Source organism: Nothobranchius furzeri, chromosome 4 (assembly GCF_043380555.1).
Source record: "Nothobranchius furzeri strain GRZ-AD chromosome 4, NfurGRZ-RIMD1, whole genome shotgun sequence".
In the NCBI taxonomy this organism is placed as follows: domain Eukaryota; kingdom Metazoa; phylum Chordata; class Actinopteri; order Cyprinodontiformes; family Nothobranchiidae; genus Nothobranchius; species Nothobranchius furzeri.
The window spans coordinates 63,345,538-63,359,183 of NC_091744.1; the positions used below are offsets into that span (position 1 = coordinate 63,345,538).

General features: G+C 41.2%; 2 protein-coding genes across 3 annotated transcripts in view; one reads left to right on the forward strand and one right to left on the reverse strand.

Moving 5' to 3' along the window:
* The window catches only part of tp53i11b (tumor protein p53 inducible protein 11b), a 63,217-nt gene that overhangs the window by 22,185 nt on the left and 27,386 nt on the right, over positions 1–13,646 (forward strand). The gene's annotated exons all lie outside the window — the stretch shown is intronic.
* LOC129153546 (uncharacterized) lies at positions 5,703–8,641 on the reverse strand. Of its 2 annotated transcripts, XM_054732925.2 has the most exons (5): positions 7,981–8,641; positions 7,212–7,280; positions 7,083–7,181; positions 6,700–6,961; positions 5,703–5,741 (listed from the first exon to the last, which is right to left on the reverse strand). In XM_054732925.2, the coding sequence occupies exons 1-5, from the start codon at positions 8,408–8,410 to the stop codon at positions 5,732–5,734; spliced, it is 870 nt and encodes a 289-aa protein (XP_054588900.1). In that variant the 5' UTR covers positions 8,411–8,641; the 3' UTR covers positions 5,703–5,731. The 2 variants fall into 2 exon arrangements, with proteins under 2 accessions (XP_054588900.1, XP_054588899.1); XM_054732924.2 differs by having other exon boundaries at positions 7,083–7,280.

Here is a 13,646-nt window from a genome sequence, read left to right on the forward strand (position 1 = left end):
ATTGATAGTTGTTAAAAGTTGTTAAACCTGTGCATATGAAACAAAAAACGCCTTTTGTTTATCGATTTATTGTGAAAAACGGAAATTGTGCTCGCTCCTTTTCCTGTTGGGCCGTTGTGATTTCTGTCCATTTACTGCGGAGGTGCTCCGGCGTCTGGCGAAAATAGGATCGATTCTATTTTTGCCGGACGCCGGAACAGAGGGCGGCGCACGGCGCCGCACTGCCGCAGTAGTGGAATTGCTCTGATTGACTACAACGGGACCGATTTTGCTCCGGCGTTCGTGTCGGAGCGGAGCGCAGCGGAGCGGAGGTAGTGGAATTTGGGGGTTAGGGTTGTCACGGTGTGAAAATTTAACCTCACGGTTATTGTGACCAAAATTACCACGGTTTTCGGTATTATCGCGGTTTTTTTTTAAACATGCTACATTTTCACACAATTAAATAAACCCTGTATATCAGGAAAATATTGTCCTCAGTTTGTGTCTAAATTTTGCCTAAAATGTGTTATTTTGTAATTAAGTTGTTTATTTGTTTACATTTTCCCCTTCAGTCTTTAAAATACCAATATTTGCCCATAACTTCTTATTTTATGTCTGTTTGATGTCATCATTTTAAAAATATTAGATCAGATGATACTCAGTACTCAAGTAGCCTTCTAATCAGATACTTTTTTACCCTTACTTGAGTAATCCGTATATCAGGAAAATATTGTCCTCGGTTTGTGTCCTTCCAGTGAGCTTTGCAGATGTGGGAAAATGTCATCAGGCAGTAATCGTTGTTAAATTCATAATTATTCTCGGAGAGAGACCAACTCTTATCTGCCCCTGGGAGCCCCGTAATGCATAGCGTCATTTCAACATGGGGTGTCCGCGACACGGTTTATATGCAGGTAGCGGCGCTGCGGCTGCTTTATATAGCGACTCGTTGCATTCTCCCTCAACCCAAATCCTCGGATCACGCATTTTAGCTAAAACGCTAACGTTAACTTGCCTTGCGTTGACTGTAGAGTTGTGGGTGATGGTCACGCAGATGTGTCATGAGATTTGAAGCGTTGCTGCCTTTCACAGACACTTTTTCTGCTCGTGCTGCAAACAGGATAGCCGTCCGTCTTCTATAAACTCCCTCGGCATTCTTCAAATGTCTAAAAGATGCCTGTACTTCCGACTTTGTCTTCTTTGAGGGATAATAAATGTCCTCCTGAGCGCTGCCGTCTCCTCCTTTGACCATTATTTCAGCTTTAGCTTCAAGAAAGTTTTGTTGTAAACAAAGCGTGCATGTGCCGCCGGCAACTTCAGCCGATGATACGGTGGCTGGTAAGGGTCACCGCGCCTACACCGCAGCCACGGTAAACCCACCAAGATAATATAGTTTTTTTAAAAACAAGACGGTTATTATTGTCAACTTTTTTTCTTTTTTTCTTTTTACCGGGGTTTAGCGCTACACTGGTTACCGTGACAACCCTACCTGATCGGTTTGCTCTGATCTATTTTGAAAATTCCGATCAAAACCGATAGGGGCGCTATCGGCCGATTACGATCAAATGCCGATCCATCGGTGCATCCCTAATTTAAATAAGAAGTATTTGTTTTTCTATCTGGTCATGACCAGTTTTCTGAAATCAACAACATGGATTTATTAAATAATTGCACATACTTATTATGATTATTTTTTCCCTTGCCAGAAAGAAGCAATCACCCTGCAGTCTGCTGTACATGCACTCATTTTTGTCACGGCACTTCCTGTGATGCAGTTGTAGATGGAGCACAACCACATCATAGTAATGCTTCTAAGTTATTTGCTCACATAAAATGAGCTTTGCTTCACTTTAAAAGGCTTTAGGCTAAATGCAGTGACATTAAATTGAGCAAAAACATGGCTCTTCTTACTGCGGTGATGTATGCAAATGCTGAAGTCTCCGGTAATATGCAGTCTGAGGAGGATAATAATTGGGTGAGCAGAATTTTATCCTCTAATAACCATTTGTTATGCAAGTTTAAAACCTGCTTAGATGATTTAATTAGTATTAGCTAACAGTTACCCTTGACAACAAGCATTCCCCAATTTGTACGTCTAGCTACCTGTGGCTCCCCTGCACCATTAAAGCCTTCACTTCTGACAGTCTCCAGTATGCATGCTGTGTGTTTCTAGTTTATTGGTCACATTCAGGTGGAACTAAAGCAACTGAACAAAAAATAATTGACTTGGTTTAATACCATGTGTCTGCAGAGAACCCTACAGACTTTTAATATTAAAATAAAGCTGTTTGTGTCTCATTTTAGTTTTTGCAGGACAACTAAGCTTTCAGGCTTTTGTGTGATGTTTTTATCTGAGTGTTTACAAGGTAAAGTGGGCCTACACTCATTAGTTCATTGAGTCTGCTGTGGTCTCTATAGTATTCATTCAAAAATCTTTCCTCTGATTGGCTAACAGCAACGTGACTTACTGACTGTCTGCTTTGCAAGGTTGATGTTGTATCTCCACAAAAAACACAAGCCTGAAGGAGTTCTGTTGTGTGGTGGAGTTACTAATGCTAACATTTACAGGGTTTTCCCTGCGTTCAAATTTGCGTGGTGGCCGCCTCCAGCTAATTTTGTGCCGCCCCAGCCTGTTTTTACTCTGCCCCCAGCTATATGGATGTTATTTTAACTGCAGTTGCAAGCGTTGCGCCACTACAGGGGCGCTGTATCTGCAGCGGTGCACCGAAAAGCGCTAAAACCACTGCAGAACTTCCCCAGTTCCCCAGAACTTTATTGAACAAATGTAAGTTATGTGTAAGAAAATGCTTTTTACTGGCGCACAGTGTGGTCATCTAGATACAGTGGAGGAAAATAAAGGAACCAGCAAAGGCACTAATAGCTCTTTTCCATCGCCTGGTCTGGGACGGTCAGGTCTGGGTATTATGGACCGGTATGTACCGGTATGGGTCTAGAAGTTTTCTGGCAAGCGTTTCTATCACATTCCAGGCTCCAGTAACTAGGCGGGGTAGCGTAATGCGTCACGCGCGATGTGTGCCTTAACGTCACACAGCGCGACGAGATCGCGCCAAAACACAACAACAATGGAGTCCAGTCACCAGCGCGTTCTTTCTGTTCTTGGTGTTTGGTATATTCTTTACACCCACATCACGATAGCGTTTAGAGCTATGCTGTGCGCATCGAGGAGGAGGGCAGCTGAAAGGCGACGACGCTTTCTGAAATTAATATCGGACACGAGGCATAACTTTCTACTGTTGAGACAAAGACGGAGGCGCCAGGTGGTAAGTAACTTCTAATGCTGTAATACATGTCGTTATAATCTCTGAAGGGGTGTCTAGGGCAACTATCAAAAAACAAAAACAAAAAAAAAAAGCACCAAAATCAAATGGTTTGGTTGTATATTGGTCATTTAAGACATGCTAAACATGAAAGGCCAAAACCTAACTAAGTTTCAAACAGCTTCTGCACTCATGGTGATGCTAGTCAACAGGAGGGCCTGAATCCTTCACTCTTTACTTCCTGGGCATGTCATAGATAAGTTGTGCAGCTGTACTGAAATTATTATAATTAATTATATAGGTAATTACAAGCAATACCACATTTGTGCATTTTATAAAGTGAACAAAACATAACCAGTCACTGGTAGTGCCATAAAGAACAGCTGTTATTTTAACCTTAAACAAATTCTATTGATGTGAACTTTATGTCTATAACCATACTGTTTCAATCTTTTTCACTGCACTATTCTTTTTACTTTTACTGTGTTATGACTGTTTTTTTTTTTTAGTTGGCTCTTTTGAATCAGCGACGGCAACCAACTGTGTGGGCCTTCAGCCGTGCCAGCGCCTTCTGGGATGTGACCATGCCAAACTTCACTCCGTCAGATTGGATAGCTCATTTCAGAATGTCAGAAGAGACCTTTTCATATCTTTGTTCCAAGCTCCGTCCAGCCATGCAGAAGAGGAACACCAACTTCAGAGCCTGCGTGCACTCAGGAAAAGAGTTGCAATTGCACTGTGGAAGCTTGCAACTAACAGTGAATACAGGAGCATCGGGCTTCTTTTTGGTGTCAGCACGACCTCTGTGTGCCGCTGTGTGCAGGACTTCTGTAAGGCTGTCTGTAAACGTTTGCTTGCCGAGGTTATTGCTTTTCCAACTCTGCAAAAGCTACAGGAAATGGCTGACTATTTTGAGACCAGGTGGGGGGTTCCTCAGTGTGTGGGTGCCATCGATGGTTCCCATATCCCAATAATCGCACCACAGGGATTCCACACAGACTACTTCAATAGGAAAGGTTGGCATTCCATAATCCTCCAGGGCATTGTGGATGGCAGAGGCATGTTCTGGAATGTTAATGCAGGTCAGCCAGGTAGCTTGCATGATGCCCGTGTGCTGCGATTGTCCACATTTTGGGACTTGGTTGCTCATGGACAACTGCACCCAACTAGTACCAAGAACATTGAGGGAGTAAATGTAGGCTTTTATGTGCTCGGGGACTCTGCCTATCCTCTGCAGAACTGGCTCCTAAAACCATTTTCTGACAACGGTCGTCTCACTGCTGAACAACAGGCGTACAACAGGAAAACGTCCAGAGCCAGAGTTGTGGTCGAAAATGCATTTGGGAGGCTAAAGGGTAGGTGGCGATGTCTTCTGAAGAGAAACGACAGTGATGTAGAGCTTCTTAAACACATGGTGCTGACCTGTTGTGTGCTTCACAATATCTGTGAGAGCCATGGGGAGGAATATACAGAATGTGACGCACCTGCTGATGAACCAGTGGTTGCAAATATGCAGGAAGTTGCAGAGGAGGGCAGTGATGTGCGTGAAGCTCTGATGCGACACTTCACCCGCTGACCTCAGTTTGTGTTTTTTCTTTCCATTTACTTTGTTTATTGTTTTGACACTTTTAACTGTTCGAAGCCTGTAGTTTGAACTGAAATGTTTGTTTTATTTTCAGAACTTAATAAAGTACACTATTTTACTGTTAACGAACTGTTGCACCTTTTCATTTTAACATATATTTAAGGTGGGCTGTAATGTAATCTACATTTATTATGTAAACGTAAATTTGCGAGCAAAAATTTTTTAAGACAATTCATGCACACCTTGTTTTTCTTTGAAAATTTATTGATAAAAAGGACAGACGGATAAAAAAAATTACGGGACAAATACATAGCACCTTACTGCCTGGGTGGTGGCAGGAAGTCAGAGGAGCTGCCCATTCTTTGTGCGACCAGTCCAAGAACAGCATTTAGGGCACCCAAATGTTCAAAATATCGCTCTGCGATCTGTAATTCATGTTGTCTTGATGCTGCTGCGTCTTGTTGCATCCAGTTAACCTGCTCCCGGCTTATGCCTTCCATTCTGTCCATCTGCCTGCCATCTGCGATCTGCAACTCATCAAATATCACCTGTGTCCGTGCTTCCAATCGCCGTCTTCGGTCACCTGGAAACAACAACATTGACAATTACATTTGTGTTTATATGGATATCAAAATGTCAGTTGTCCAGTGAACTTGTCAGTTTTGTTTATGCACAAAGCAATTTTTAGAATGGTCAGACACTACCTGTGCGTCGACGACATGGTAGATGTTCCTCTCGAGTGGTAGTGGACAGAGGTGATGGTGGTGGCGATGGAACTGGCCGAGGCGATGGTGGCACAGAAGGTACGGACAGAGGTGATGGTGGCACAGAAGGTCCTGGAGTGCTACTTGAGGAAGTGGATGGTTCCTCTGAAGAGGGAGTGTTTTCCGCTTCAGATGTGTCTGAAAAACACAGATCAAAAAATGAGTCAGTAAGAAAAGGTCACGAAATAATTCGGTAAGAAAAGCACAATATTTTTACAGCAAAAGAGCATATAGGCATATAGTATACTTAATAAAACTGCTATGATTTAAGGCCATTTTGTCATTTGGAACGTGTCCACTAGATGGCAGTAATTCGCCAGTGACGTACAGATTAATTGCAATTTAATGTTATATTCTTATTCATCCAAAAAATATATACTTGTTAAAAGTCCACTCTAGGCGAAAAACACTGCTGGCACGACTTTTGGGATATTTATAATATTAGATCAGCTCGCTTCTTCTCACTGTGCGTGCTCAGCTGTATAAAACAATGAGATGCTAACAACACTGAGATGCTAACGTGAAAGGCTAACCGAATTTCCCATGTTTTAAACAATGAGACGCTAACAAGAAAGGCAAACTCCGCTCCAGCCTCATGTACTCAACAAGGACATGCTAAACATGAAAGGCTTATATCGCGAACAGCGTGTTAAGAAACACGGGGGAATGCTAAATGAAGGTTAGCATAAACACGAGGGGATGCTAAGGCTAGTTAACATGAGGGGCTAAATCCTTTACTTGCTGAGCATTTCTTAAATACCCGCTGACCTCAGTTTGTGTTTTTTCTTTCCATTTACTTTGTTTATTGTTTTGACACTTTTAACTGTTCGAAGCCTGTAGTTTGAACTGAAATGTTTGTTTTATTTTCAGAACTTAATAAAGTACACTATTTTACTGTTAACGAACTGTTGCACCTTTTCATTTTAACATATATTTAAGGTGGGCTGTAATGTAATCTACATTTATTATGTAAACGTAAATTTGCGAGCAAAAATTTTTAAGACAATTCATGCACACCTTGTTTTTCTTTGAAAATTTATTGATAAAAAGGACAGACGGATAAAAAAAATTACGGGACAAATACATAGCACCTTACTGCCTGGGTGGTGGCAGGAAGTCAGAGGAGCTGCCCATTCTTTGTGCGACCAGTCCAAGAACAGCATTTAGGGCACCCAAATGTTCAAAATATCGCTCTGCGATCTGTAATTCATGTTGTCTTGATGCTGCTGCGTCTTGTTGCATCCAGTTAACCTGCTCCCGGCTTATGCCTTCCATTCTGTCCATCTGCCTGCCATCTGCGATCTGCAACTCATCAAATATCACCTGTGTCCGTGCTTCCAATCGCCGTCTTCGGTCACCTGGAAACAACAACATTGACAATTACATTTGTGTTTATATGGATATCAAAATGTCAGTTGTCCAGTGAACTTGTCAGTTTTGTTTATGCACAAAGCAATTTTTAGAATGGTCAGACACTACCTGTGCGTCGACGACATGGTAGATGTTCCTCTCGAGTGGTAGTGGACAGAGGTGATGGTGGTGGCGATGGAACTGGCCGAGGCGATGGTGGCACAGAAGGTACGGACAGAGGTGATGGTGGCACAGAAGGTCCTGGAGTGCTACTTGAGGAAGTGGATGGTTCCTCTGAAGAGGGAGTGTTTTCCGCTTCAGATGTGTCTGAAAAACACAGATCAAAAAATGAGTCAGTAAGAAAAGGTCACGAAATAATTCGGTAAGAAAAGCACAATATTTTTACAGCAAAAGAGCATATAGGCATATAGTATACTTAATAAAACTGCTATGATTTAAGGCCATTTTGTCATTTGGAACGTGTCCACTAGATGGCAGTAATTCGCCAGTGACGTACAGATTAATTGCAATTTAATGTTATATTCTTATTCATCCAAAAAATATATACTTGTTAAAAGTCCACTCTAGGCGAAAAACACTGCTGGCACGACTTTTGGGATATTTATAATATTAGATCAGCTCGCTTCTTCTCACTGTGCGTGCTCAGCTGTATAAAACAATGAGATGCTAACAACACTGAGATGCTAACGTGAAAGGCTAACCGAATTTCCCATGTTTTAAACAATGAGACGCTAACAAGAAAGGCAAACTCCGCTCCAGCCTCATGTACTCAACAAGGACATGCTAAACATGAAAGGCTTATATCGCGAACAGCGTGTTAAGAAACACGGGGGAATGCTAAATGAAGGTTAGCATAAACACGAGGGGATGCTAAGGCTAGTTAACATGAGGGGCTAAATCCTTTACTTGCTGAGCATTTCTTAAATAGCTGCTGCTATTATTCAGTGTTTTTGGTGCTGCAATGAATGGCCTGCAGAGCTAAAAAGACAACAAAAGAAATGCTTACCAACAGGGTTTATGAGTGACTCCAGGATACTGGTCGCTGAGTCCAGGCCTCCTTCGCTGCCTCGGTTTGACGGTCTGTGTCCATAAATAGCGTCCACCACATCGTACCACTTCCATGTACTTCGCCCATTCCCACTACGGCCGTTGCTGTCCTTAACTTTTCTGTAGTGGGCTTTTATTTTTTTCAGCTTAGCACGACACTGCTCGGAGGTGCGCTGGAATCCTTCAGCTGCCATGCGCTGAGAAACTTCTTTGAAGACTTTCTCATTTCTTATCATCCCATCCAGCTCGGCCTGAATGTTGCTATCTCCGATGATGGTGAGAAACGTTTGAAGCTCCGCATTGGACCAAAAGCTATTACTTGCAGGCATTTTCACACACAAGAAGTACAGCCAAACAAACACTGGAACTCGACTCACTTCTTTTTCCATCCCCTGGGATTGTCGCGGGTAGTTACGTAATTTCTCCCCCAATCAGAGGACTCTGGACCTTTTACGCTTTGGCTCCGCCCAGACCAAAAATCTCTGGACCCACAACAGAAGGGGTCCCGCTCTGGCCCGCTACTGGACCGGTTCGGGTAGTTTCCTGGACTGGTTTAAACAATCGAAACAGAATATTTAGTGACCCGATCCTTCCCATTCCATGCCAGTTTGGTCGGTGGAAAAGGCCTAAAAGGCAGAACCGGTCCAAAGTCTGGGATCCAAAGTTTGGGATCACGCAGATTGGCTAATGCTAAAGCTAACAGGTAGCAGTCTCACAATCAAGTGACACACAGAAAAATATATGATGATCGTAAAAGTAAGAAAGACTGCAAGTGGATGAAAAGTCTCCACCATTCTGTTTATTCTGCATCCTGCAGTGCTATGGATCAGAACCACTGCAGATACAAGTCCCATTACTGCTACAAGTCTGCTTCACACACAGGAGCAGGAAGTACGGCAAGATGTTGTGGTATATAATTCACAAACACTTCAATCTTTTAACATAATTTAAAATGGATTATTGCAAACCAACAGAAACCAACAGAAATTAAATCTTATTACCAATTCCAATACAAGTGCATGTTATTGAAATGCATTTTATTTTACTGGATATATTTATGTGTTATTTTGACTAAGATGAATGTTATTAATACAAACCTAAAATGTTTCTGATATGTAGGTCAAATGTTTAAAAATATTTTTAACTATAAATATCAGATGGGAAAAAGGGAACTAAACACCAATCTAATGCATAGGATTGAGCCTTTTATAATAAGAGTCAGTTATTTCAGCCTGATAATTTTGTTGTTTTATTTCATATTTTTTAGCAGCAAACCAGTTTTGTTTCACTTGAAACGTTGTCAAATGGAATATTCAATTAATCAACAGAAGCTTAGATTAGAACACTTAACGAAAATATATTTTGCCTTTAACCCTCCCACTGTCTTTATGGGTGACACCGTGCTCACTCCTCACCCCTGCCACATGGACCCAAAGGATTAACCATCAGTCCTGCTCAATGGTCAACTTTCCTCACGTGGTCACACCATTAGGACAGTGGGAGGGTTAAAAAAGTGAGGCAGTTGAATGCACAGAGTATGCATGTGTTGGCGCGTGGCCATGATGGTACCACCTCTGCCTCAATTTGAGCCAGTAAAAACCCTGGTTGAGCTTCAACTAGCCAAGACGTGCTTTGTTCTCTCCTGGCCACTAAGGTCAGCACAACCTTTTGCAGTCAAAACCCAAGACGAGCGAGTCCATGAATGCAGTTTCACAGTTTAACATAGATTTGTGTGGCCTTTTTCTGACTCAAGCTCTTCCCTGTCTTTTTTCTTATGGCTCCTATTGTAGGAAATGGTGGTCGAAGACTATTATAATGTTGAACCTGCATGTGAAAGTCTGCATGACCGATCGGATTTCAAAAAGAACAGGAACATGTTTTTTTGTGAACTTCACCAAAAAAAATTTATAAATAAAATCTGTTCTCCCTTTGTGTTGGATCCCATCTAAACTGCTGGCTTTGTTCCCTATGAGATCAATCAGGTACCAGCTGTGTGTACCAAGTCTGTGTCACTTTTGCTTTAGCTCACTACATCGTTGCTGTTTCCATGTTGGCTTCGCAGAGAGCCTGCTGTGTCAAGATGGTTTCAGAGATAGAAACGCCAACAATGCCTGGCAGGCTTCTGTGACTTCATACCAATAGTGTCTCTCCTTTTCAGTGCTGCTGCTCCATGAGTACCCAGTATATCAGATCTAAAGTAGAAAGCCACCTTTTTCATAGTTTACTTTAACAAACTTCTACACATTACATATTTATTGACACGTAAATGTCAACGATCCATGGTCAAATGTGTTGCTGTAAGGGATACTTTGCAAATTTTTCATATTTTTAAATAATGCTCCTGAGCCATTTTGTGCTAAAATGAGCCTTTACAGGGTTAATTAAAGGGCTGGCCGCCCTGTTGGGGCTTGGAAAAAATTGAACTGGCATACCGGTAGGGTTGGGCATCAAGCATCGATTGGAACCGAGGTCCACAAAAATAAACAGAGTTGAACAGGGGTCTGCTTCTAGACCTGCAGAAAAGGGACACACAACAATACAACAGGAGCAAGCCATCACTGCATCAACTTGATGAGGAAATATTAAATCAACATTGTTTTACTGAACAATCACACTATAATAAATCACAGTGCATTAATTGCTAACCACAGCCTTAAGACTTAAGTTGTGAACATTTTAATTTCCTTTTTGAACTATTTCTGTTGAGAGTTTTAATGTTTAAAATCTGTTAGATTGTTACTGACAGCAGCTACATTTAAGTTTCACTTTCTGTTCTGACTGAATGCTGCTGCAGCATGGAGGTGTAGTTCTCAGTCATCCTGGACATGATCATCCTGAGAGTTTTAGCTGAAAACAGCTGGATGTTTCTGGATCTGTTGGAGACATTTAGCCTCTCATCCCAGAGGCTTCTTCCAGACTTTGGTTGTGGTCAGTAGCAAACACACTGATTGTGCTGCAAGTCTTTTTCTTTTTTCTCCAAAACATGTTTTTGTCTAAAAGAAGGTGATGTTATTGTTCATAGAAGTAAAATTCATGTTGAAGTTAAAATTAGGGCCCGACTGATATATCGGACCGATATTGGGGTCATTAACAGTATCGGCTATCGGCCAAAAAGACGGCCGATATGGCCGATGTTGCGCTACCTATCCAGCTGATGGCGCCAGCTTTTTGAAGTCATGTTGTGTGGCTCCACTCCTTAGAACGTTGAAGACAAATTATTTTTTGGAACCTTTTTTTAATTTATTCTTATTTATGTTTCTTATGTGCAATTATTTCCTGTCCAGGGTGAATAAGTTTATCAAGTTAACTTCCACAGAGTGTTACTTTGTTACAAAGCACAAGTATTACGTTTTATTTATTGCTGCATTTTTATTATTTTAATATTCTTATAGGGATCTTCTGTCCCTAAACTTGTGTGTGTTGTTAGATTCCCCAGAGTTAGCTAAGTCAGAAAAAACATTTTGTAACCAGTTGTTTTAGCATAAAGCAATGGAAGGGAAGACTTGCATTCACCTACATAAAAAAACACTACAATGTATGTGAATTCACTTACATTGATTTATGCTAAACTAAGAAAACCAACTGCTGCCAGATCATATTGGGCTGATTATAAAATGCTTTTTTCTGACTTGTCTAATTCTGGGGAATCTTAACAAGACACAACTTTACTGAGTGGTGGAATATTCCTTTAAGTTAAAATGTATTTGTGGAAACCACCGTTTACAAGAAAAAACTTGAATGTTAGATTTATGCTGTGACTGAGTTTGTGTGCTCTGTTGTTTTTGAGATCTGCTAAATAAATCTTATTTGCATTACTTTGAAACCCTAGTGAGTTATTGAGACAGTTCTTTGGTGTGCAATAAGAGAAATAAGTTTGCATCAAAAAGGCAGGGAATGAAGGGTTTAAGCTTAAGAACATTTTTATTTTATTTTATTTTTTGTGAGGGAGATTTGTTGGCCATTATATCGGCTATTGGCCTTTGTTAAAAGTTTTATATCGGTATCGGTCCCAAAAAAAGCATATTGGTCGGGCCCTAGTTAAGATTAGTTCATCAAGTAGGACCTGTGGTTAGCTAGTTCATGTAAAACATGTCATGTCTTGAAAGAATCGGAATCGGGAATCGATAGGAACCAGAATCGAAAGGAGGAATTGGAATCGGAATCGGAATGCTTAAAATCAAACTATGCCCAACCCCACATACCAGGTGCGGGAGTCTGGTTCAAGCGCATTTCCTGCATGTTTTCCATCATGAACACAGTAGATTGATTTAGTTTAGTGATGAATCACTCTTGTAGACACGATTGAAGGCTGGGGTGTAGGGCTGGGCGATATATCGAAAATTTATCGTTATCAAAATTTGTGACTCTTATCGATAATTTTTCCCATGGCAATAAATTTGATAATAAAAATGAAAAGATGTGTGTCGGTTGACAACATTTGTGTCCTTTTAACAAGCTGTACCGTCTTGAGTCACGTAAAATGTGACTCAATGTAATTACATGTGACAGCCCCATCTAGTGGACAACTTTTGTTTCTGCGCGTACCTGTAGTTATCGTTCGTTTATCGTTATCGAGGTGAAATCCTCAATATATCATGATTCGTGATATTGATTCTAGGCCATATCACCCAGCCCTATTGGGGAGACATTTCAGCTGTTAGATTAAGATGTTAAAAAGACAAGCACACAGCGAGGAGATAAGTTTTGCTTTTAGTTCTTAAAATGGACACTAGGGGGTGCAAAAAGCAAGACAAAACAGCCTTGTTCCCTTTTAAAAATGCAAAATTTAAAAAAAAAATGTTAAAATTATTGAGATTTTCAGTAATGATAAAGTTGCTAGACTTCTGACTTTAGGTTTAGCATTTTTTAGATTATTCATACCTCTTAACGGTGACATGTCCTATATTTATGGCTGCAACAGAAGTCTAGCCTGGCAAGCCAGACTAAATAAATGTATTATTTAGTCTGGCAACACTCCATTGACGGCTTTCGGTTGTGGGGCGGGTTCTACCATTGTCTTTCAAATGATCTCCGCATGCTACTGGGCAATGAATGTGACATACTTTTGTTTCACTCTGTTGCATCATCCCACCCACCAGGCATATAGAGTGCCCTGATTGGCCCACAAAGCAGATAAGGCTCTGTGATTTGTTCACTAAGCAGATAGAGCACTATGATTGGCCCACCATTATGGACCAGTCACAGCTCTTTATGTGTTTGAAACCCCTCTAGAGAGCTGTGATTGGCCAGCCAGAATGCTGTTGGGGCTGCAGAGGTTCCAGTGGAGCATTCCTAGACCAAACATTGCAAAGCAAGAATTTGGTCTAGTTCACTAGGCTAACAGAAGTCCACAGTGGGATCATTCCACCCCCAAGCTAACAGTTGGTGAGGTGTTCATTTCTTTAAAATGTGCTTCTTTTTCTCTTTTCCAAATATACCATTACTCAGCCAGAGGAAAGCTATTTTTACTTCACCCTCTTCAGTGAACAGGATTTCCCCCCCCCCCCCCTCCTCTCTTTTTCTTTTTTTTCTCAGTCTCAATCTTATGATGCAAAATTTTGGGGATGAAACTGGAACGGTTTTCTTCTCATGACATTTAGGTCACTCATGTTGGAGTGAAGCTGT

Bases quoted from the DNA above. Each gene is read 5' to 3' on its own strand.
- LOC129153546 (XM_054732924.2), bottom strand. From the start codon at position 8,410: ATGGAAAAAGAAGTGAGTCGAGTTCCAGTGTTTGTTTGGCTGTACTTC. The intron at 7,281-7,980 runs GTAAGCATTTCT...TGTGTTTTTCAG, and splicing joins GTCACTCATAAACCCTGTTG to ACACATCTGAAGCGGAAAAC. The intron at 6,962-7,082 runs GTAGTGTCTGAC...TGTTGTTTCCAG, and splicing joins ACCATGTCGTCGACGCACAG to GTGACCGAAGACGGCGATTG.